Below are 26,015 nucleotides of genomic sequence, written 5' to 3' on the forward strand. Positions count from 1 at the left end.
CAGTCTGTGTGTGTGTGTGTGGGGGGGCTCAGCAGTCTGTGTGTGTGTGTGGGGGGGGCTCAGCAGTCTGTGTGTGTGTGTGGGGGGGGGGGCTCAGCAGTCTGTGTGTGTGTGGGGGGGGCCTCAGCAGTCTGTGTGTGTGTGTGGGGGGGGGGCTCAGCAGTCTGTGTGTGTGTGTGTGTGGGGGGCTCAGCAGTCTGTGTGTGTGTGTGTGGGGGGCTCAGCAGTCTGTGTGTGTGTGTGGGGGGCTCAGCAGTCTGTGCGTGTGTGTGGGGGGCTCAGCAGTCTGTGCGTGTGTGTGGGGGGCTCAGCAGTCTGTGCGTGTGTGTGGGGGGCTCAGCAGTCTGTGCGTGTGTGTGGGGGGCTCAGCAGTCTGTGTGTGGGTATGGACTCAGCAGTCTGTGTGTGGGTATGGACTCAGCAGTCTGTGTGTGGGTATGGACTCAGCAGTCTGTGTGTGGGTATGGACTCAGCAGTCTGTGTGTGGGTATGGACTCAGCAGTCTGTGTGTGGGTATGGACTCAGCAGTCTGTGTGTGGGTATGGACTCAGCAGTCTGTGTGTGGGTATGGACTCAGCAGTCTGTGTGTGGGTATGGACTCAGCAGTCTGTGTGTGGGTATGGACTCAGCAGTCTGTGTGTGGGTATGGACTCAGCAGTCTGTGTGTGGGTATGGACTCAGCAGTCTGTGTGTGGGTATGGACTCAGCAGTCTGTGTGTGGGTATGGACTCAGCAGTCTGTGTGTGGGTATGGACTCAGCAGTCTGTGTGTGGGTATGGACTCAGCAGTCTGTGTGTGGGTATGGACTCAGCAGTCTGTGTGTGGGTATGGACTCAGCAGTCTGTGTGTGTGTGTGTGTGGGTATGGACTCAGCAGTCTGTGTGTGTGTGTGTGTGGGTATGGACTCAGCAGTCTGTGTGTGTGTGTGTGTGGGTATGGACTCAGCAGTCTGTGTGTGTGTGTGTGTGGGTATGGACTCAGCAGTCTGTGTGTGTGTGTGTGTGGGTATGGACTCAGCAGTCTGTGTGTGGGTATGGACTCAGCAGTCTGTGTGTGTGTGTGTGTGTGTGGGTATGGACTCAGCAGTCTGTGTGTGTGTGTGTGGGTATGGACTCAGCAGTCTGTGTGTGTGTGTGTGTGTGGGTATGGACTCAGCAGTCTGTGTGTGTGTGTGTGTGGGTATGGACTCAGCAGTCTGTGTGTGTGTGTGTGTGGGTATGGACTCAGAAGTCTGTGTGTGTGGGTATGGACTCAGCAGTCTGTGTGTGTGTGTGTGTGGACTCAGCAGTCTGTGTGTGTGTGTGGACTCAGCAGTCTGTGTGTGTGTGTGTGTGGACTCAGCAGTCTGTGTGTGTGTGTGTGGACTCAGCAGTCTGTGTGTGTGTGTGTGTGTGGACTCAGCAGTCTGTGTGTGTGTGTGTGTGGACTCAGCAGTCTGTGTGTGTGTGTGTAGACTCAGCAGTCTGTGTGTGTGTGTGTAGACTCAGCAGTCTGTGTGTGTGTGTGTGTGTGGACTCAGCAGTCTGTGTGTGTGTGTGTGTGGACTCAGCAGTCTGTGTGTGTGTGTGTGTGTGTGGACTCAGCAGTCTGTGTGTGTGTGTGTGTGTGGACTCAGCAGTCTGTGTGTGTGTGTGTGGACTCAGCAGTCTGTGTGTGTGTGTGTGTGGACTCAGCAGTCTGTGTGTGTGTGTGTGTGTGTGTGTGTGTGGACTCAGCAGTCTGTGTGTGTGTGTGTGTGTGTGTGTGGACTCAGCAGTCTGTGTGTGTGTGTGTGTGTGTGTGTGGACTCAGCAGTCTGTGTGTGTGTGTGTGTGTGGACTCAGCAGTCTGTGTGTGTGTGTGTGTGGACTCAGCAGTCTGTGTGTGTGTGTGTGTGTGTGTGGACTCAGCAGTCTGTGTGTGTGTGTGTGTGTGTGTGTGGACTCAGCAGTCTGTGTGTGTGTGTGTGTGTGTGTGTGGACTCAGCAGTCTGTGTGTGTGTGTGTGTGTGTGTGTGGACTCAGCAGTCTGTGTGTGTGTGTGTGTGTGTGTGTGGACTCAGCAGTCTCTGTGTGTGTGTGTGTGTGTATGGACTCAGCAGTCTGTGTGTGTGGACTCAGCAGTCTGTGTGTGTGTGTGTGTATGGACTCAGCAGTCTGTGTGTGTGTATGGACTCAGCAGTCTGTGTGTGTGTATGGACTCAGCAGTCTGTGTGTGTGTGTGTGTGTGTGTATGGACTCAGCAGTCTGTGTGTGTGTGTGTGTGTGTATGGACTCAGCAGTCTGTGTGTGTGTGTGTGTGTGTATGGACTCAGCAGTCTGTGTGTGTGTGTGTGTGTGTATGGACTCAGCAGTCTGTGTGTGTGTGTGTGTGTATGGACTCAGCAGTCTGTGTGTGTGTGTGTGTGTATGGACTCAGCAGTCTGTGTGTGTGTGTGTGTGTATGGACTCAGCAGTCTGTGTGTGTGTGTGTGTGTATGGACTCAGCAGTCTGTGTGTGTGTGTGTGTATGGACTCAGCAGTCTGTGTGTGTGTGTGTATGGACTCAGCAGTCTGTGTGTGTGTGTGTATGGACTCAGCAGTCTGTGTGTGTGTGTGTATGGACTCATCAGTCTGTGTGTGTGTGTGTATGGACTCAGCAGTCTGTGTGTGTATGGACTCAGCAGTCTGTGTGTGTGTGTGTATGGACTCAGCAGTCTGTGTGTATGGACTCAGCAGTCTGTGTGTGTGTGTGTATGGACTCAGCAGTCTGTGTGTGTGTGTGTGTGTATGGACTCAGCAGTCTGTGTGTGTGTGTGTATGGACTCAGCAGTCTGTGTGTGTGTGTATGGACTCAGCAGTCTGTGTGTGTGTGTGTATGGACTCAGCAGTCTGTGTGTGTGTGTGTATGGACTCAGCAGTCTGTATGTGTGTATGGACTGTATCAAGGGAAATGTGTTTAAATTCTATTCCCTCGGGCTGTAACAGTCTGATAGAGCCCGAGGGAATGCAGAACAGTGCAGCTGGAACAGTGCTGGGTGATTTCAGCACCCAGCAGATTCCCCGGCACAGGCCCCGCCCCCAAACGCAGCCCCGCCTCCTGCACATAAGCAGCAGCTGTCTGTCTGCTAGTGAGGAAGCTTGTGTGTGTGTGTATATGGATTCAGCAGTCTGTATGTGTGTGTGTGTGTGTGTGTGTGTGCTCAGCAGTGTGTGTGTGTGCGCGTGTGTGCGCTCATCAGTCTGTGTGTGTGTGTGTGTGGGCTCAGCAGTCTGTGTGTGTGTGTGGAGGGGGCTCAGCAGTCTGTGTGTGTGTGGGGGGGGGGCTCAGCAGTCTGTGTGTGTGTGTGGAGGGGGCTCAGCAGTCTGTGTGTGTGTGTGGGTATGGACTCAGCAGTCTGTGTGTGTGTGTGTGTGTGTGTGTGTGTATGGACTCAGCAGTCTGTGTGTGTGTGTGTGTGTGTATGGACTCAGCAGTCTGTGTGTGTGTGTGTATGGACTCAGCAGTCTGTGTGTGTGTATGGACTCAGCAGTCTGTGTGTGTGTGGGCTCAGCAGTGTGTGTGTGTGGGCTCAGCAGTGTGTGTGTGTGTGTGTGTGCTCAGCAGTGTGTGCTCAGCAGTGTGTGTGTGTGCACGCGTGCTCAGCAGTGTGTGTGTGTGTGTGCTCATCAGTGTGTGTGTGCGCTCATCAGTCTGTGTGTGTGTGTGTGTATGTGTGGGCTCAGCAGTCTGTGTGTGTGTGTGTGTGTGTGTGTGGGCTCAGCAGTCTGTGTGTGTGTGTGTGTGTGTGGGCTCAGCAGTCTGTGTGTGTGTGTGGGGGGGGCTCAGCAGTCTGTGTGTGTGTGTGTGTGTGGGCTCAGCAATCTGTGTGTGTGTGTGGGGGGGGGCTCAGCAGTCTGTGTGTGTGTGTGGGGGGGGGGGGGGGCTCAGCAGTCTGTGTGTGTGTATGGACTCAGCAGTCTGTGTGTGTGTGTGTGTATGGACTCAGCAGTCTGTGTGTGTGTGTGTGTGTGTGTGTGTGTATGGACTCAGCAGTCTGTGTGTGTATGGACTCAGCAGTCTGTGTGTGTGTGTGTGTGTGTATGGACTCAGCAGTCTGTGTGTGTGTGTGTGTGTATGGACTCAGCAGTCTGTGTGTGTGTGTGTGTGTGTATGGACTCAGCAGTCTGTGTGTGTGTGTGTGTGTGTGTATGGACTCAGCAGTCTGTGTGTGTGTGTGTGTGTGTATGGACTCAGCAGTCTGTGTGTGTGTGTGTGTGTGTATGGACTCAGCAGTCTGTGTGTGTGTGTGTGTGTGTGTGTATGGACTCAGCAGTCTGTGTGTGTGTGTGTGTGTGTGTGTATGGACTCAGCAGTCTGTGTGTGTGTGTGTGTGTGTGTATGGACTCAGCAGTCTGTGTGTGTGTGTGTGTGTGTATGGACTCAGCAGTCTGTGTGTGTGTGTGTGTGTGTGTGTATGGACTCAGCAGTCTGTGTGTGTGTGTGTGTGTGTGTATGGACTCAGCAGTCTGTGTGTGTGTGTGTGTGTGTGTATGGACTCAGCAGTCTGTGTGTGTGTGTGTGTGTGTGTGTGTATGGACTCAGCAGTCTGTGTGTGTGTGTGTGTGTGTGTGTGTATGGACTCAGCAGTCTGTGTGTGTGTGTGTGTGTGTGTATGGACTCAGCAGTCTGTGTGTGTGTGTGTGTGTGTGTGTGTGTATGGACTCAGCAGTCTGTGTGTGTGTGTGTGTGTGTGTGTGTGTGTGTGTATGGACTCAGCAGTCTGTGTGTGTGTGTGTGTGTGTATGGACTCAGCAGTCTGTGTGTGTGTGTGTGTGTGTGTGTGTATGGACTCAGCAGTCTGTGTGTGTGTGTATGGACTCAGCAGTCTGTGTGTGTGTGTATGGACTCAGCAGTCTGTGTGTGTGTGTGTGTATGGACTCAGCAGTCTGTGTGTGTGTGTGTGTATGGACTCAGCAGTCTGTGTGTGTGTGTGTGTGTATGGACTCAGCAGTCTGTGTGTGTGTGTGTGTATGGACTCAGCAGTCTGTGTGTGTGTGTGTGTATGGACTCAGCAGTCTGTGTGTGTGTGTGTGTATGGACTCAGCAGTCTGTGTGTGTGTGTGTGTATGGACTCAGCAGTTTGTGTGTGTGTGTGTGTATGGACTCAGCAGTCTGTGTGTGTGTGTGTGTGTGTGTATGGACTCAGCAGTCTCTGTGTGTGTGTGTGTGTGTGTGGACTCAGCAGTCTGTGTGTGTGTGTGTGTGTGTGTGTATGGACTCAGCAGTCTGTGTGTGTGTGTGTGTATGGACTCAGCAGTCTGTGTGTGTGTGTGTGTGTATGGACTCAGCAGTCTGTGTGTGTGTGTGTGTATGGACTCAGCAGTCTGTGTGTGTGTGTGTGTGTGTATGGACTCAGCAGTCTGTGTGTGTGTGTATGGACTCAGCAGTCTGTGTGTGTGTGTATGGACTCAGCAGTCTGTGTGTGTGTGTTTGTGTGTGTATGGACTCAGCAGTCTGTGTGTGTGTGTGTGTGTATGGACTCAGCAGTCTGTGTGTGTGTGTATGGAATCAGCAGTCTGTGTGTGTGTGTATGGACTCAGCAGTCTGTGTGTGTGTGTGTATGGACTCAGCAGTCTGTGTGTGTGTGTGTATGGACTCAGCAGTCTGTGTGTGTGTGTGTATGGACTCAGCAGTCTGTGTGTGTGTGTATGGACTCAGCAGTCTGTGTGTGTGTGTGTATGGACTCAGCAGTCTGTGTGTGTGTGTGTATGGACTCAGCAGTCTGTGTGTGTGTGTGTATGGACTCAGCAGTCTGTGTGTGTGTGTGTATGGACTCAGCAGTCTGTGTGTGTGTGTGTATGGACTCAGCAGTCTGTGTGTGTGTGTATGGACTCAGCAGTCTGTGTGTGTGTGTGTGTGTGTATGGACTCAGCAGTCTGTGTGTGTGTGTGTGTGTATGGAATCAGCAGTCTGTGTGTGTGTGTATGGACTCAGCAGTCTGTGTGTGTATGGACTGTATCAAGGGAAATGTGTTTGTTTTTTTAATAATCCTTGGTGGAAAATAATGAATTCTCCACCAGGGATTATTAAAAAAACAAAAAAAAACAACAACACATTGTGTCGGGGGCGGGGCTTAACATGCGGCAGGGGCGGAGTCAAACTGCGGTGAGGGCGGGGTTAAATGTGCCCCCCTACTTTTCTCCCTGGCCCACCATGTGCCCCCCCTAAAAATGAATCCTAGAGACACCACTGGAACTGGAATGGAGATTGTGAGCCTTCTCGCCCAACAGCAGCGCCTGACCTCACAAACGCTCTACTGGGTGAATGGGCACAAAATCCCACAGAAGCACTGTGGAAACTGTTATAGCTACAAAGGGGATACCAGATCCATAATAATGTCTACGTATTTAGAATGTTATGTCACAAAAGTACACACACACACTCTCTCTCTACTTTGATTACAGCGTCCTAGAGTTAGAATATACACTGAACAAAATTATAAACGCAACACTTTAGTTTTTGCCCCATTTTTCATGAGCTGAACCCAAAGATATAAGACTTTTTCTACGTACACAAAAGGCCTATTTCTCTCAAATACTGTTCACAAATCTGTCTAAATCTGTGTTAGTGAGCACTTCTCCTTTGCCGAGATAATTCATCCACCTCACAGGTGTGGCATATCAAGATGCTGATTAGACAGTATGATTATTGCACAGGTGTGCCTTAGGCTGGCCACAATAAAAGGCCACTCTAAAATGTGCAGTTTTATCCCACCGCACAATGCCACAGATGTTGCAAGTTTTGAGGAAGCGTGCAATTGGCATGCTGGCTGCAGGAATGTCCACCAGAGCTGTTGCCCGTGAATTGAATGTTCATTTCTCTGCCATAAGCCGTCTCCAAAGGCGTTTCAGAGAATTTGGCAGTACATCCAACAGGCCTCACAACCGCAGACCACGTGTAACCACACCAGCCCAGGACCTCCACATCCAGCATCTTCACCTCCAAAATCGTCTGAGACCAGCCACCTGGACAGCTGCTGCAACAATCGGTTTGCGTAACCAAAGAATGTCTGCACAAACTGTCAGAAACCGCCTCAGTGAAGCTTATCTGCATGCTCATCGTCCTCATCGGGGTCTTGACCTGACTGCAGTTTGTCGTCGTAACCAACATCAGTGGGCAAATGCTCACATTCGATGGCATCTGGCACTTTGGAGAGGTGTTCTCTTCACGGATGAATTCCGGTTTTCACTGTACAGGCAGATGGCGTGTATGGCGTAGTGTGCGGTTTGCTGATGTCAACGTTGTGGATTGAATGACCCATGGTGGCGGTAGGGTTATGGTATGGGCAGGCAGGGCTGATGCAAGGTTTTGGCTACACAGGCGAAGATGAATTTTGCCACCCTCTCCCCCTCCACAAATATTCAGCAGTGTCTTGTATCCACGGTTTTAAAATTCTTACCCCATTTAGTGTATTGTATTCCCCTTTAGTGTGTCTTACAACCCTTGTGTATATCTCTCTCCCCTCATCCCCCCCCCCCCCCCCACCACACAGCCCGTTTCTGTGGGTCTCTCCCCTCAGCCTGGTTTTTGTGTGTCCCTATTCCTCTCAGGGCCCTTTATAATTTTGTTCAGTGTATTAAGATTGGTCGAGAGTAATGAGATATGATATGCACACATGGAGCCTCCCCAAGCATCATATAACTGTAGCTGGGTTAAGGCCAGACATGTCCCCCATATGACATTATAATGACCTGTGCTACGCAATGGGGGGCGACAACATGTTTTTAGGGGGGTAGAGTTAAATACACAAACAATGGTAGACAACGCCTACCCAGAAAGGAACAATGTATCAAACACCGTGATGCCAACACTTTATCACCTCTAACTTCAAAGGGAATAAACATGTTATTGATACCTAACCCCAATATTACAACACTGCATTCAAAGCCCCTATAGCTCCTCTGACCCCTGCACTGATTATGATTCCCTGTAACTCCATGCTGGGGGTATTATAGGAGGGGAGGTTGGTACTCCATGCTGGGAGTATTATAGGGGGGGGGGGGGAGATTGTTACTCCGGGCTAGGGGGAGGTTGGTACTCTATGCTAGGAGTATTATAGAGGGGGGGAGGTTGTTACTCCATGCTGGGGGTATAACAGCAGAGGAGGTTGTTACTCCATGCTTGGGGTATTATAGGGGGGGGAAGGTTGGTACTCCATGCTGGGGGTATTATAGGGGGGGGGAAGGTTGGTACTCCATGCAGGGGGTATAATAGGGGGGGAGGTTGGTACTCCATGCTGGGGGTATTATAGGGGGGTAGGTTGGTACTCCATGCTGGGGGTATTATAGGGGGGGGAGGTTGGTACTCCATGCTGGGGGTATTATATGGGGGGGGGGAGATTGTTAATCCGGGCTGGGGGGCAGTTGGTACTCTATGCTAGGGGTATTACAGTAGAGGAGGTTGGTACTCCATGCTGGGGGTATTAGGAGGAGGTTGTTACTCCAGACTGAGGGTATTATAGGTGGAGGTTAATTACTCCAGGCTAGAGTAATAACTGGGAAGGAGAGTTTTACTCCAGGCTGGGAATATTACTTGGGTGAGGTTGTTACTCCATGCTTGGGGTATTATAGTGGGGGTTTGTAGCTCCAGGCTGGGGGTATCACTGGGGGGGAAGGTTGTTACTCCAAGCTGGGGGTATTACTAGGGGGGCTTGTTAGTCCAGGGTGGGGGTATTACTTTGGGGATTGTAACTCTAGACTGGGCATTCATGGAAGTATGCTGTCTCTCAAGGTTGAGGGGATTACTGGAGGATGTTACTTCAAGTTGGATCTATTACTAGGGTGGGGCTGATCCTCCAGGTTTGGGTTATCATGGGGGGGGGGGGGTGAGGGGGGTGTTGTTACTCCAGGCTGGGGGGTATTACTGGGGGGGTTGTTACTCCAGGCTGGGGGGTATTACTGGGGGGGGGGGGGGCGTTGTTACTCCAGGCTGGGAGTATTACTGGGGGGTCAATGTTGTTACTGAAGGCTTGGGGTATTACTGGGAGGAGGTTGTTAGGCCAGGTTGGGGGTATTACTGGGGGGAGGTTGTTACTCCAGGCTGGGGGTATTACTGGGGGGGGTTGTTACTCCAGACTGGGGGTATTACTGGGGGGGTGTTGTTAATCCAGGCTGGGGGTATTACTGGGGGTGGGGTTGGTTGATACTCCAGGCTGGGGGTATTACTGGGGGGGGGGGTTGTTACTCCAAGCTGGGGGTATTACTGGGGGGGGGGGTTGTTACTCCAGGCTGGGGGTATTACTGCTCGGAGGTTGTTACTCCAGGCTGGGGGTAATATTGGGGGGGAGGTTGTTACTCCAGGCTGGGAGTATTACTGGGGGGGTTGTTACTCCAGACTGGGGGTATTACTGGAGGGGTGGTTGTTACTCCAGGCTGGGGGCATTACTGGGGGGGGGGGAGGTTGTTACTCCAGGCTGAGGGTATTACTAGGGGGGTTGTTACTCCAGGAGGGGGTTATTACTCCAGGATGGGGGTATTACTGCGGTGGGTTGTTACTCCAAGCTGGGGGTATTACTGGGGGGGTGGGTTGTTACTCCAGGCTGCGGATATTACAGGGGGTGGGTGTTACTCCAGGCTGGGGGTATTACTGGGTGGGGGGGTTGTTACTCCAGGCTGGGGGTATTACTGGGAAGGTTGTTACTCCAGGCTGTGGGTAATACTATGGGGAGTGGGGTTGTTACTCCAGGCTGGGGGTATTATGGGTGGGAGGTTGTTACTCCAGGCCGGGGGTATTACGAGGAAGGGAGTTGTTACTCCAGGCTGGGGGTATTACTGGGGGGTTACTCCAGGCTGGGGGTATTACGGGGGGGGGGGGGGGTTGTTACTCCAGGCTGGGGGTATTACTGTGGGACTTGTTACTCCAGGCTGGGGGTATTACTGGGGGACTTGTTACTCTAGGCTGGGGGTATTATTGGGGGGGAGGTTGTTACTCCAGGCTGGGGGTATTATTGGGGGGGAGGTTGTTACTCCAGGCTGGGAGTATTACTGGGGGGGGGTTGTTACTCCAGACTGGGGGTATTAGTGGAGGGGAGGTTGTTACTCCAGGCTGGGAGCATTACTGGGGGGGGAGGTTGTTACTCCAGGCTGGGGGTTATTACTCCAGGCTGGGGGTATTACTGGGGAGGTTGTTACTCCAGGCTGGGGGTATTACTGGGTAGGTTGTTACTCCCGGCTGGGGGTATTACTGGGGGGGGGGGTTGTTACTCCAGGCTGGGGATATTACAGGGGGTGGGTGTTACTCCAGGCTGGGGGTATTACTGGGAAGGTTGTCACTCCAGGCTGGGGGTAATACTGGGTGGGGGGGGGTTGTTACTCCAGGCTGGGGGTATTACTGGGAAGGTTGTTACTCCAGGCTGGGGGTAATACTGGGGGGGGGGGGTTACTCCAGGCTGGGGGTATTACTATGGGGAGTGGTGTTGTTACTCCAGGCTGGGGGTATTATGGGTGGGAGGTTGTTACTCCAGGCTGGGGGTATTACTGGGGGGGGGGTTACTCCAGGCTGGGGGTATTACGGGGGGGTTGTTACTCCAGGCTGGGGGTATTACTGGGGGACTTATTACTCCAGGCAGGGGGTATTACTGGGGGACTTGTTACTCTAGGCTGGGGGTATTACTGGGGGGGTTTGATACTCCATGCTGGGGGTATTACTGGGGGGTTGTTACTCCATGCTGGGGGTATTACTGGGGGGGGGGTTGTTACTCTAGGCTGGGGGTATTACTGGGGGGGTTGTTACTCCAGGCTGGGGGTATTACTGGGGGGGTTGTTACTCCAGGTTGGGGGTATTACTGGGGGGAGGTTGTTACTCCAGGCTGGGGGTATTACTGGGGGGTTGTTACTCTAGGCTGGGGGTATTACTGGGGGACTTGTTACTCCAGGCTGGGGGTATTACTGGGGGACTTGTTACTCCAGGCTGGGGGTATTACTGGGGGACTTGTTACTCCAGGCTGGGGGTAGTTACTCCAGGTTGGGGTTGTTACTCCAGGCTGGGGGTATTACTGGGGGACTTGTTACTCCAGGCTGGGGGTATTACTGGGGGGGTTGTTACTGGGGGTGTTGTTACTCAAGGCTGGGGGTATTACGGGGGGGGGTTTAACTCCAGGCTGGGGGTATTACTGGGGGGAGGTTGTTACTCCAGGCTGGGGGTATTACTGGGGGGAGGTTGTTACTCCAGGCTGGGGGTATTACTGGGGGGAGGTTGTTACTCCAGGCTGGGGGTATTGCTGGTAGGATGTTGTTACTCCATGCTGCTAGGGGTACTACTGGGGAGGGTAGAGGTTGTTACTAAAGGTTTGGGGTATTACTGGGAGGAGGTTGTTAGGCCAGGATGGGGGTATTACTGGGGGGGGGGGTTACTCCAGGCTGGGGGTATTACTGCGGGGATTGATACTCCAGGCTGGGGGTATTACTGCGGGGATTGATACTCCAGGCTGGGGGTATTACTGGAGGCGGGGTTGATACTCCAGGTTGGGGGTATTACTGGGGGGAGGTTGTTACTCCAGGCTGGGGGTATTACTGGGTGGGGGGTTTATACTCCAGGTTGGGGGTATTACTGGGGGGAGGTTGTTACTCCAGGTTGAGGGGTATTACCAGAGGTAGGTTGTTACTCCATGCTAGGGGTACTACTGGGTGGGGGGAGAGGGTGTTACTCCAGGCTGGGGGAATTACTTGGGGGTGGTTGTTACTTCAGGCTGGGGGTATTACTGGTGGGGGGGGGGTTGTTATTGCAGGCTGGGGTTATTACTGGGGGGGGGGGGGGAGGTTGTTACTCCATGCTTGGGCTATTATGGGGGGATATTGTTACTCCAGGCTGGGGGTATTACTCCAGGCTTTGGGTATCACTGGGGGGATGTTATTACTCTATGCTGGGGGTATTACTGGAGCTTGTTACTCCAGGCTGGGGTAGTACTGGGGGAGTTTAGGACTTCATGCCGGGGGTATTACTGGGGGGAGGTTCTTACTCCAGGCTGGGGGTATTACTAAGGGGGGGTGGGTTGTGATTCCAGGCTGGGGGTATTAATAGGGGGAGTTTGTTATTCATGGCTTGGGGTATTACTGGTGGGAGGTTGTTACTCAAGGCTGGGGGTATTACAGAGGGGAGGTTGTTACTCCAGGCTGGGGGTATTACTGGGGGGAGGTTGCTACTCCAGGCTGGGGGTATTACAGAGGGGAGGTTGCTACTCCAGGCTGGGGGTATTACAGAGGGGAGGTTGTTACTACAGGCTGGGGGCATTACTGGGGGGAGGTTGTTAAGCCAGGTTGGGGGTATTACTGGCGGGAGGTTGTTACTCCAGGTTGGGGGTATTACAGAGGGGAGGTTGTTACTCCAGGCTGGGGGTATTATTGCGGGAAGGTTGCTACTCCAGGTTGAGGGGTATTACTAGAGGTAGGTTGTTACTCCATGCTGGGGGTATTGCTGGTAGGAGGTTGTTACTCCATGCTGCTAGGGGTACTACTGGGGGGGTAGAGGTTGTTACTGAAGGCTTGGGGTATTACTGGGAGGAGGTTGTTGGGGCCAGGCTGGGGGTATTACTGGGGGGGGGGTTGTTACTCCAGGCTGGGGGTATTACTGGGGGGGGGGTTGTTACTCCAGGCTAGGGGTATTTCTGGAGGGGGGGTTGATACTCGAGGCTGGGGGTATTACTCCAGGCTATGGGTATCACTGGGGGGAAGTTATTACTCTATGCTGGGGGTATTACTGGAGCTTGTTACTCCAGGCTGGGGTAGTACTGGGGGAGTTTAGGACTTCATGCCGGGGGTATTACTGGGGGGAGGTTCTTACTCCAGGCTGGGGGTATTACTAGGGGGAGGGTTGTGATTCCAGGCTGGGTGTATTACTAGGGGGAGTTTGTTACTCCTGGCTTGGGGTATTACTGGTGGTAGGTTGTTACTCCAGGTTGAGGGTATTACTAGAGGTAGGTTGTTACTCCAGGCTGCTAGGGGCACTACTGGGGGATAGAGGTTGTTACTGAAGGCTTGGGGATTTACTGGGAGGAGGTTGTTAGGCCAGGTTGGGGGTATTACTGGGGGAAGGTTGTTACTCCAGGCTGGGGGTACTACTGGGGGGGAGGTTGTTACTTCAGGTTGAGGGGTATTGCTAGAGGTAGGTTGTTACTTCATGCTGAAGGTATTGCTGGTAGGAGGTTGTTACTCCATGCTGCTAGGGGTACTACTGGGGGGTAGAGGTTGTTACTGAATGCTTGGGGTATTACTGGGAGGAGGTTGTTAGGCCAGGTTGGGGGTATTACTGGGGGGGGGAGTTGTTACTCCAGGCTGTGGGTATTAATGGGGAGGAGGTTGTTACTCCAGGCTGGGGGTATTGCTGGGGGGGGGGGTTGTTACTCCAGGCTTGGGGTATTACTGGGGGGGAGGTTGTTACTCCAGGCTGGGGGTATTACTGGGGGGGAGGTTGTTACTCCAGGCTGGGGGTATTACTGGGGGGTCAATGTTGTTACTGAAGGATTTGGGTATTACTGGGAGGAGGTTGTTAGGCCAGGTTGGGGGTATTACTGGGGGGAGGTTGTTACTCCAGGCTGGGGGTATTACTGGGGGAGGTTGTTAATCCAGGCTGGGGGTATTATTGGGGGGAGTTTTTTACTCCTGGCTTGGGTTATTACTGGTGGGAGGTTGTTACTCCAGGTTGAGGGGTATTACTAGAGGTAGGTTGTTACTCCATGCTGCTAGGGGCACTACTGGGTGGTAGAGGTTGTTACTGAAGGCTTGGGGTATTACTGGGAGGAGGTTGTTAGGCCAGGTTGGGGGTATTACTGGGGGGAGGTTGTTACTCCAGGCTGGGGGTATTACTGGGGGAGGTTGTTAATCCAGGCTGGGGGTATTACTGGGGGGGGTTGTTACTCCAGGCTGGGGGTATTACTGGGGGGACGTTGTTACTCCAGGCTGGGGGTATTACTGGGGGGTCAATGTTGTTACTGAATGTAGCGGAGTAGAGGTACGATCCAAGGTAGCTCCGCTGGTAGACAGGAACAGCAATCCAATACAGGTATCAAACGGGTAGCGTGGTTACAATCCCTTCCCTCCAAGAACTAGACGACACATAGCTTGGAGGTCAACTGTCAGCTTTATTCACACAATTTCTTTTATGGCTTTTTCCCATGCAAGGGAGGTAACTCAAAACAACCAATCACCTCACAATCACCTCCCCTCCCTCTCCTCCCCTTAGATTAGCAGGTAAATTAATTAGAGGGAACCGAGTTTTCCCCAGTTTCTGAATGACCCCTAAATACGGGGGGTACGGGGATAAACGAGGGGTCCCCTGGTAGGTCTGCTCTGGGTGAGTAACATATTCAAATTTCACCCAGATCAGACCAGGGGTTCGGGAGTTATAGGTATTTAAAGATTTGACCGACTGCAGGGACACAGTAGCCGAAAACGGCTCCATAGATTCTGGCCCTGTAGTCGGTCTACTTCACTGCATGGAAAGTGCCGAACAGCTCAGCCATCCGACCCCAATCTTTGGTTCGGATGAATCCCCTAGACTGGGGAATGCAAACTACCGAACGGCGGGCCGTTCGGCAGTTTGGATCATACGCTTTGGGGATCCTGGAGGTCTGAGCGGTGTCTGGGTAGTCGAGCGTCCGATTTTAGTTCCAGACGCTCGACGACCAAACACCGCTGTTCGGCAGTTAAGATGGCCGCCGCCACGTGGAGATTAGGCGAACGGCGGCCACCCACGGACCCAAGAACGGTATGTGCACATTTATTCTTCCTTAACATGCTGGTACAATATACAAGATGCATGGACATATAGGGTTAGGGACAAATAACAATGTAAATACGAGTTTCTGGTGGCTGCTTCTGCCACAATGCTCCCCCAGAACCAAGCCAGCATACACAGTCTGATCCCAACGGATCGGCTTGGGGATGTCTGGAGGAGTACCCACAGATCACTTGTCTAGTTCCATTTGTCGGGATAACCCGTCAGCATTTCCATTGAGCTTCCCCGGGCGATATTGGATATTGAAATCAAAGGGCTGAAGCGCTAAGCTCCAGCGCAGCAGTCTGGCATTGTCTCCTGACACCCGGTTCAGCCAGACCAACGGGTTGTGATCTGTGAGCAGGGAAAATGTTTGTCCATACAAATAGGGCTGTAGTTTCTTGAGGGCCCACACCACGGCAAGGCATTCCTTTTCGATGGCGGCGTAGCTTACTTCTCTGGGTAAAAGCTTTCGGCTGAGGTAAGCTACGGGGTGTTCACCGCCATCGGCTCCGATCTGGCTCAGTACTGCTCCCAATCCGAACATTGAAGCGTCTGTATGGACGAGAAAGCGTTTAGTCGGATCGGGAGCAGCCAACACAGGGGCATTAACAAGGGCATTTTTTAGGAGTTGGAAGGCCTGTTCACACTCTGGGGCCCATACTACTAGTTTGGGAAGGTTCTTGCGGGTCAAGTCGGTAAGGGGCTTGGCTAGGGCGCTGTAGTTAGGTACAAACTTTCGGTAATATCCTGCCGTCCCCAAAAAGGCTAGTACCTGGGTTTTAGTGCGGGGGGTTGGCCATTTGGCTACGGCCTCTATTTTGGCTGGTTCGGGTTTTTGGTGGCCGCTGCCTACTCGGTGTCCGAGGTATTGGACCTCGGCCATCCCTATATGGCATTTACTGGGCTTGAGGGTCAGTCCGGCTTCCCGGATGCGGTCTAGTACTGCTCCGATATGGTCTAGATGATCGGCCCAGGAGTAACTAAAGATGGCTATGTCGTCTAGATAGGCGCACGCATACTCCTGAAACCCGTCCAATAGTCGGTCCACCATCCTCTGGAAGGTGGCCGGGGCGTTCTTCATCCCAAATGGCATGACCCGGAATTGGTACAGGCCAAATGGGGTGACGAAGGCCGACTTGGGAATGGCGTCCTCGGCTAGAGGAATTTGCCAATACCCTTTACACAGATCAATGGTGGTTAAGTATTTCCCCCTAGCCATTTTGTCTAATAGCTCGTCTATCCGGGGCATGGGATAGGCATCGGATATGGTTTTATCATTGAGCCTCCGGTAATCTACACAGAAGCGGGTAGTTCCATCCCGCTTCGGCACGAGTACTACGGGGGATGCCCAGGGGCTATCGGAATGCTCAATTACCCCTAACTGCAACATTTCCTTCAATTCCTTGTACATGTTCCCCCTCACTGCTTCGGGAATGCGGTAGGGCGGTTGACGGAGTGGGATCGGGTCTAGGGTTTCTACCCGATGGGTAGCTAACGGGGTATACCCCGGGAGGTTGGAAAAAGTGGCTCCTTTTTCCCTAATTAAACTTTGGGCCTGAGCTTTTTCTTGGGGATTCAAGCGGTCTCCGAGCTGTACGGCGGCGAGATCCTCTTGTAGCGTTCCTCGGGCCAGCATGTCAGGGAGGGGTAGATTATCTGTGTCCTCTGCAGCCGAGGCGCAGATGGCGGATACTTCCTCGGTGCGCTCGTGGTAGGGCTTCAGCATGTTCACATGGAACATGCGTCTGTCCCCGGTCCCGGCGCAGGGGCCGATTATATAGGTGGTATCGCAGACCTGCTCTACCACCTTGAATGGGCCCCGCCAGGAAGCCTGCAGCTTGTCAGTAGGGACGGGGCGTAGGACTAGTACTTTCTGGCCGACCTGAAAGCTGCGGTCCCTGGCTCCCTTATCATACCATTGGCGCTGGCGTGTCTGGGCCGCCTGGAGGTTGTTGCGCACAGCCCGGGTCAATTCCTCCAGGCGGTTCCGAAACTCCAACACATAGGGTACGATAGGGGTGCCGTCAATGGTCGTTCCCCCCTCCCAGTGTTCCCTTATTAGGTCTAGGGGTCCCCTTACCCTCCTTCCGAACAACAGTTCGAAGGGAGAGAACCCAGTGGACTCTTGGGGCACCTCTCGGTAGGCGAACAGGAGATGGGGTAAGAACCGCTCCCAGTTCTTCTGAGTGGCTACAAACGTGCGGATCATTTGTTTTAAGGTTCCATTAAACCGTTCGCAGAGGCCATTGGACTGGGGGTGGTATGGGGAATTAAGGATAGCTCGGACCCCGCATACTTTCCACAGCTGTTGCGTGACCTCAGCCGTGAATTGGGTACCCTGATCTGAAATGATCTCCCGGGGGATCCCCATACGGGTAAATATACGCATGAGGGCGTCTACTATGGTCTCTGCGTGTACATTCGTCAGGGCTACTGCTTCGGGGTATCTAGTGGCATAGTCTACCACGGTCAATATGTATTTCTTACCGGACGGGCTTTTTTGTCTCAGTGGTCCGATAATGTCTACCGCTACCCGGCTAAAGGGTTCTTCAATAATGGGCAGGGTGTGTAGTTTGGCCTTGTATCGGTCCCCCCGCTTTCCTACTCTCTGACAGGTATCACAGGTATTACAGTACTGCTTAATATCCTGTGATATCCCTGGCCAGAAGAAGTTCTGTAACAGCCGATGTTTGGTTCGGCTGATCCCTAGGTGTCCGGACATGGGAATGTCGTGGGCGATCCGCATTAACTCTCGTCGATACTTTCGAGGCACAATTAACTGTTTAATGGGTACAGGAATGGATCCGGCTACTACCTTTTCGGCATACCGGTATAATAACCCCTTATCCCAAGCATATCTCTCCCCCTCTCTGCCAGTCTGGTCTTTATCTATCCTGTCCTTGTAAACCTGTAGGGACGGGTCCAGGGCGACCTCGCTACCGAATTCTAATGGGGCAGCCCAGGGTAATACAGTGTGATCAGGGGGGTTTGTGCTTACCTGAGCCTCAGAGTCAAGGTGGGGTGCCGTGGTGCGAGCCTGTTGGCGGGTGATGACCGGGTAAGCTTCCTGTGGAGGAGGCCGGGTAACAAAAGCGGAAGTTAGCTCCCCCAAATCGTTCCCCAAAATCACATCGGCAGGTAGATCCTGCATCATCCCCACTTCAATTTGTCCTGCCCCCGCTCCCCAGTCCAAATGTAGTTTAGCGGTGGGTACCTTGTAGATAGCTCCCCCTGCCACTCGAACTGCAATGCAATCCCCAGTGAGATGGTTCGGGGCCACTAAATGGTTCCGTACCAGAGTGATGGTGGCCCCAGAATCTCTTAACCCCTCCAGCCGCTTGCCCTCCACATGGACCACTTGCCGGTGGCCCTGGCGGTTGTCTGAGGCCGCCTGGACTGGGTTTACCTCATGGAGGGTGCCCAAGGGTTCTTCTATTTGGGTAGAGGTGAAAGGTTGAGCCCAGGGCCTGCCCTGATAGCAGTGTACCGCAGCTCGGGGGGTGGTTGGTGGTCGTTGAGGGGTCCAGGCCGGTCTGGCCCGGTTTTGGGGACAGTCTCGTTGCATGTGACCCAGCTGGTTACATGCATGGCACCTGACAGACGCCCGGTTGTTGTACCTGGGGGGTTGGGACTGGTAGGTTCCCCCTGGTCGGGGTGGATTTGCTGGGGTAAGCTGGGGAACAGCTGGCGTAGGTTGCACTCTACTGGAGAACTGCTGTTCCCGCCGGGAGTCCTGATGCTCATCTGCTAGTTGAGCGGCCTCATGCAGAGTACGGGGCTTACGGTCTCTTACCCAGATCTGTAACTGTGGAGACAAACGTGTGTAGAACTGTTCCAGCATCATCAACTGCTGGATCTCTTGGGCCGTGACGGCTTTGGCGGCCTCAAGCCACCCGTTAGCTGCCCGTTGTAGGCGGTGTGCAAATTCTGCATGCGAGTCTTTTGCTGATTTGGGTAATTCCCGGAACTGTGTTCGGTATGCTTCAGGTGTAATGGCATACCGTGCGAGTAAGGTTTGTTTTACCTTCTGATAGTCTCGGATATCCTCCGCCGGCATAGCTCGGTAGGCATCTGCTGCGCGGCCGGATAGGTTACCCGCTAGCACTCGTACCTGTTCTTCAGGGCTAATGGCATGCAGCTGGCACAAAAGTTCAAAGTTCTGTAAATAGCCATCAATGTCCCCCTCGGTATCATTAAACGCTTTGAATACCTGGTACGGTATTTTAGCTTTCGCTGGCGGGGTGGGGGCCGATGTTGCGCTTCCCTGCGCTGATCGCTGCATAAAGAGGGCCTGTACATCGTTGTACACCTGGTCTGCTTTCTGTGCTGCCATGGCTGGTGAGAATAGAGCCATCCTGGCCCGATATTCTCTGGTAAACTCAGTTTCTTCCCCCTCCCTTGGAGGTGCTGCAGCAGCTGCGACTCTGTCTCCTTCCATGAGTTCTGCGATTAGGATAGCCTTTGTTTTGTTGCTTGCTATCCTCCCTCTCGCTTCCAGTAACTCTTTTAGCGTATCCCGTTTCAAGAGGGTATAATCTGTTTCCATTCAGTCCTTTTTAATTCCTGCTGAATGCCTCTTGCTGTGTAGTACGATCCCGTCGCTTGCCACCAATTGTAGCGGAGTAGAGGTACGATCCAAGGTAGCTCCGCTGGTAGACAGGAACAGCAATCCAATACAGGTATCAAACGGGTAGCGTGGTTACAATCCCTTCCCTCCAAGAACTAGACGACACATAGCTTGGAGGTCAACTGTCAGCTTTATTCACACAATTTCTTTTATGGCTTTTTCCCATGCAAGGGAGGTAACTCAAAACAACCAATCACCTCACAATCACCTCCCCTCCCTCTCCTCCCCTTAGATTAGCAGGTAAATTAATTAGAGGGAACCGAGTTTTCCCCAGTTTCTGAATGACCCCTAAATACGGGGGGTACGGGGATAAACGAGGGGTCCCCTGGTAGGTCTGCTCTGGGTGAGTAACATATTCAAATTTCACCCAGATCAGACCAGGGGTTCGGGAGTTATAGGTATTTAAAGATTTGACCGACTGCAGGGACACAGTAGCCGAAAACGGCTCCATAGATTCTGGCCCTGTAGTCGGTCTACTTCACTGCATGGAAAGTGCCGAACAGCTCAGCCATCCGACCCCAATCTTTGGTTCGGATGAATCCCCTAGACTGGGGAATGCAAACTACCGAACGGCGGGCCGTTCGGCAGTTTGGATCATACGCTTTGGGGATCCTGGAGGTCTGAGCGGTGTCTGGGTAGTCGAGCGTCCGATTTTAGTTCCAGACGCTCGACGACCAAACACCGCTGTTCGGCAGTTAAGATGGCCGCCGCCACGTGGAGATTAGGCGAACGGCGGCCACCCACGGACCCAAGAACGGTATGTGCACATTTATTCTTCCTTAACATGCTGGTACAATATACAAGATGCATGGACATATAGGGTTAGGGACAAATAACAATGTAAATACGAGTTTCTGGTGGCTGCTTCTGCCACACTGAAGGATCGGGGTATTACTGGGAGGAGGTTGTTACTCCAGGCTGGGGTCGTTACTCCAGGCTGGGGGTATTAATGGGGGGGTTGTTACTCCAGGCTTGGGGTATTACTGGGGGGTCAATGTTGTTACTGAAGGCTTGGGGTATTACTGGGAGGAGGTTGTTAGGCCAGGTTGGGGTCGTTACTCCAGGGTGGGGGTATTTCTGGGGGGGGGGTTGTTAATCCAGGCTGGGGCTATTACTGGGGGGGGGTTGTTACTCCAGGCTGGGGGTATTAGGGGGGGGGGTGTTACTCCAGGCTGGGGGTATTACAGGGGGGGTGTTACTCCAGGCTGGGGGTGTTACTCCAGGCTGGGGGTATTACAGGGGGGGGGGGTGTTACTCCAGGCTGGGGGTATTACGGGGGGGGGGGGGTGTTACTCCAGGCTGGGGGTATTACAGGGGGGGGGTGTTACTCCAGGCTGGGGGTATTACAGGGGGGGGGTGCTACTCCAGGCTGGGGGTATAACAGGGGGGGGTGTTACTCCAGGCTGGGGGTATTACAGGGGGGGGGTGTTACTCCAGGCTGGGGGTATTACAGGGGGGGGGGTGCTACTCCAGGCTGGGGGTATAACAGGGGGGGTGTTACTCCAGGCTGGGGGTATTACAGGGGGGGGTGTTACTCCAGGCTGGGGGTATTACAGGGGGGGGGTGTGTTACTCCAGGCTGGGGGTATTACAGGGGGGGGGGTGTGTTACTCCAGGCTGGGGGTATTAGGGGGGGGGGGGGGTTCTCCACACTGGGGGTATTACGGGGGGGGGGGGTACTCCAGGCTGGGGGCATTGGGGGGGGGGGGGGGTGTTACTCCAGGCTGGGGGTATTACGGGGGGGGGGGGTTACTCCAGGCTGGGGGTATTACGGGGGGGGGTTACTCCAGGCTGGGGGTATTACGGGGGGGGGGGTTACTCCAGGCTGGGGGTATTACAGGGGGGGTGGGGGTACTCCAGGCTCTGTGTAATAATGAGGTCTCGGTACTCACTATCTGGGCGGCGGCGGAGCCCGGTCTCTTCCTGAAGCACATCCGCCTGGCTGGGACCGGGACCGGGGAGGGAGCGGGGACCGGGCAGCACACAGCCAGAGCCGCACTGCGCATGCTCCCCGCCACCCCCCCTCACTTCCTCACCCAGTGCGGCTCCACGTCACAGCCAGCCTCGGCTACTCTGTATCACTATATAAAGCCAGCCTGGGATACTCTGTATCACTATATACAGCCAGCCAGAGATACTCTGTATCACTATATACAGCCAGCCAGAGATACTCTGTATCACTATATACAGCCAGCCAGAGATACTCTGTATCACTATATACAGCCAGCCTGGGATACTCTGTATCACTATATACAGCCAGCCAGAGATACTCTGTATCACTATATACAGCCAGCCTGGGATACTCTGTATCACTATATAAAGCCAGCCTGGGATACTCTGTATCACTATATACAGCCAGCCAGAGATACTCTGTATCACTATATACAGCCAGCCTGGGATACTCTGTATCACTATATACAGCCAGCCTGGGATACTCTGTATCACTATATAAAGCCAGCCTGGGATACTCTGTATCACTATATACAGCCAGCCTGAGATACTCTGTATCACTATATACAGCCAGCCTGGGATACTCTGTATCACTATATACAGCCAGCCAGAAATACTCTGTATCACTATATACAGCCAGCCTGAGATACTCTGTATCACTATATACAGCCAGCCTGGGATACTCTGTATCACTATATACAGCCAGCCAGAAATACTCTGTATCATTATATACAGCCAGCCAGAGATACTCTGTATCACTATATACAGCCAGCCAGAAATACTCTGTATCATTATATACAGCCAGCCAGAGATACTCTGTATCACTATATAAAGCCAGCCTGGGATACTCTGTATCACTATATACAGCCAGCCTGGGATACTCTGTATCACTATATACAGCCAGCCTCGGATACTCTGTATCACTATATACAGCCAGCCTCGGATACTCTTTATCACTATATACAGCCAGCCTGGGATACTCTGTATCACTATATACAGCCAGCCAGAGATACTCTGTATCACTATATACAGCCAGCCAGAGATACTCTGTATCACTATATAAAGCCAGCCTGGGATACTCTGTATCACTATATACAGCCAGCCTGAGATACTCTGTATCACTATATACAGCCAGCCTGGGATACTCTGTATCACTATATACAGCCAGCCTGAGATACTCTGTATCACTATATAAAGTCAGCCTCGGATACTCTGTATCACTATATACAGCCAGCCTGGGATACTCTGTATCACTATATACAGCCAGCCTCGGATACTCTGTATCACTATATACAGCCAGCCTGGGATACTCTGTATCACTATATACAGCCAGCCTCGGATACTCTGTATCACTATATAAAGCCAGCCTGAGATACCCCGATCACTATACACAGCCAGCCACAGATACTCTGTATCACTATATAAAGCCAGCCTGGGATACTCTGTATCACTATATACAGCCAGCCTGGGATACTCTGTATCACTATATAAAGCCAGCCTGGGATACTCTGTATCACTATATAAAGCCAGCCTGGGATACTCTGTATCACTATATACAGCCAGCCTGGGATACTCTGTATCACTATATACAGCCAGCCTGGGATACTCTGTATCACTATATACAGCCAGCCTGGGATACTCTGAATCACTATATACAGCCAGCCTGGGATACTCTGTATCACTATATAAAGCCAGCCTGGGATACTCTGTATCACTATATAAAGCCAGCCTGGGATACTCTGTATCACTATATACAGCCAGCCTGGGATACTCTGTATCACTATATACAGCCAGCCTGGGATACTCAGTATCACTATATACAGCCAGCCTGGGATACTCTGTATCACTATATAAAGCCAGCCTGGGATACTCTGTATCACTATATAAAGCCAGCCTGGGATACTCTGTATCACTATATACAGCCAGCCTGGGATACTCTGTATCACTATATACAGCCAGCCTGGGATACTCTGTATCACTATATACAGCCAGCCTGGGATACTCTGTATCACTATATAAAGCCAGCCTGGGAAACTCTGTATCACTATATAAAGCCAGCCTGGGATACTCTTTATCACTATATACAGCCAGCCTGGGATACTCTGTATCACTATATAAAGCCAGCCTGGGATACTCTGTATCACTATATACAGCCAGCCTGGGATACTCTGTATCACTATATACAGCCAGCCTGGGATACTCTGTATCACTATATACAGCCAGCCAGTGATACTCTGTATCACTATATACAGCCAGCCTGGGATACTCTGTATCACTATATACAGCCAGCCTGGGATACTCTGTATCACTATATAAAGCCAGCCTGGGAAACTCTGTATCACTATATAAAGCCAGCCTGGGATACTCTGTATCACTATATACAGCCAGCCTGGGATACTCTGTATCACTATATAAAGCCAGCCTGGGATACTCTGTATCACTATATACAGCCAGCCTGGGATACTCTGTATCACTATATACAGCCAGCCAGAGATACTCTGTATCACTATATACAGCCAGCCTGAGATACTCTGTATCACTATATAAAGCCAGCCTGGGATACTCTGTATCACTATATACAGCCAGCCTGAGATACTCTGTATCACTATATAAAGCCAGCCTGGGATACTCTGTATCACTATATACAGCCAGCCTGAGATACTCTGTATCACTATATAAAGCCAGCCTCGGATACTCTGTATCACTATATACAGCCAGCCAGAGATACTCTGTATCACTATATAAAGCCAGCCTGGGATACTCTTTATCACTATATACAGCCAGCCAGAGATACTCTCTATCACTATATAAAGCCAGCCTGGGATACTCTGTATCACTATATAAAGCCAGCCTGGGATACTCTGTATCACTATATAAAGCCAGCCTGGGATACTCTGTATCACTATATAAAGCCAGCCTGGGATACTCTGTATCACTATATACAGCCAGCCTGGGATGCTCTGTATCACTATATACAGCCAGCCTGGGATACTCTGTATCACTATATACAGCCAGCCTGAGATACTCTTTATCACTATATACAGCCAGCCTGAGATACTCTTTATCACTATATACAGCCAGCCAGAGATACTCTTATCACTATATACAGCCAGCCTGGGATACTCTGTATCACTATATACAGCCAGCCTGGGATACTCTGTATCAATATATACAGCCAGCCTGAGATACTCTGTATCACTATATACAGCCAGCCTGAGATACTCTGGATCACTATATACAGCCAGCCTGAGATACTCTGTATCACTATATACAGCCAGCCTGGGATACTCTGTATCACTATATACAGCCAGCCTGGGATACTCTGTATCACTATATACAGCCAGCCAGAGATACTCTGTATCACTATATAAAGCCAGCCTGGGATACTCTTTATCACTATATACAGCCAGCCTGGGATACTCTGTATCACTATATACAGCCAGCCTGAGATACTCTCCATCACTATATACAGCCAGCCTGGGATACTCTGTATCACTATATACAGCCAGCCTGGGATACTCTGTATCACTATATACAGCCAGCCTGGGATACTCTGTATCACTATATACAGGCAGCCTGGGATACTCTTTATCACTATATACAGCCAGCCTGGGATACTCTGTATCACTATATACAGCCAGCCAGAGATACTCTGTATCACTATATACAGCCAGCCAGAGATACTCTGTATCACTATATACAGCCAGCCAGAGATACTCTGTATCACTATATACAGCCAGCCAGAGATACTCTGTATCACTATATACAGCCAGCCAGAGATACTCTGTATCACTATATACAGCCAGCCAGAGATACTCTGTATCACTATATACAGCCAGCCTCAGATACTCCGTATACCTATATACAGCCAGCCAGAGATACTCTGAATCACTATATACAGCCTCAGATACTCCTTATCACTATATACAGCCAGCCTGGGATACTCTGTATCACTATATACAGCCAGCCTGAGATACCCCTGATCACTATATACAGCCTGAGATACTCTGTATCACTATATACTGTGTGCAGCCAGCTGGGGATACTCCAGGGCTTTCAAACCCAGTCGTCAAGTACCCCCTACCAGTCCAGTTGTGTCTAAAGTGTTTTTTGTTTTCTTTTTCCTTTCTAAATACACCTTGGACACCACCATAATCCCTAAATCCTGGACTGGTAGGGGGTACTTGAGGACTGGGTTGGGAACCACTGCTCTAAACTGTGCTTTCAGGGGTAGTCACTGCATCATCCTTCTCCCAGTATACCCATCACCTTGCTCCCCCCCAATACATCCATCTCCCTGTTTACCCAATAGACACATCACCTTGCTCCCCCCAGTGTACCTGTCTCCTTGCTCCCCCTAATTTAACAATTTTTGTTTACCCAATGGACACGTCACCTTGCTCCCCCCAGTGTACCCATCACCTTGTTCCGCCGTCAGTGTACACAGCACTTTGTTCACCACCAGTGTCACCATCACTCTGCTCCCCCTGTGTACCCATTACCTGGCGCCCCCAGTGTACCCATCGCTCTGTTGTTATTGACAGTGGGCTGCCTGTTAACTCACCAGGTGACCAGGACAATATTGAGCAGGGCGATAGGAGTGAAGGCATGACTGAATGGTGTATCCACTGCCAGCGTCTTCAATCTCTAAAAGAAGCAGACTCTCCTGCGGTGTGATTTTTTAATTTATTTTTTGGTGTCTGTCGCACAATGAACGCTCTTTATAT

The 26,015-nt window shown here is 51.9% G+C and overlaps 1 protein-coding gene across 1 annotated transcript in view; it reads right to left on the bottom strand.

The window, feature by feature from the left end:
• Nucleotides 1-21,331, bottom strand: part of RGS19 (regulator of G protein signaling 19) — a 39,699-nt gene extending 18,368 nt beyond the window's left edge. The window contains exon 1 of the mRNA XM_063459661.1: nt 21,231-21,331. Within this exon, the coding sequence (XP_063315731.1) occupies nt 21,231-21,272 (42 nt within the window). The 5' untranslated portion in view covers nt 21,273-21,331. The remainder of the gene's footprint in view (nt 1-21,230) is intronic.
• Nucleotides 21,332-26,015: the final 4,684 nt, after the last annotated feature.

The sequence above is a fragment of the Pelobates fuscus genome, chromosome 6, assembly GCF_036172605.1.
Source record: "Pelobates fuscus isolate aPelFus1 chromosome 6, aPelFus1.pri, whole genome shotgun sequence".
NCBI classification, from domain to species: domain Eukaryota; kingdom Metazoa; phylum Chordata; class Amphibia; order Anura; family Pelobatidae; genus Pelobates; species Pelobates fuscus.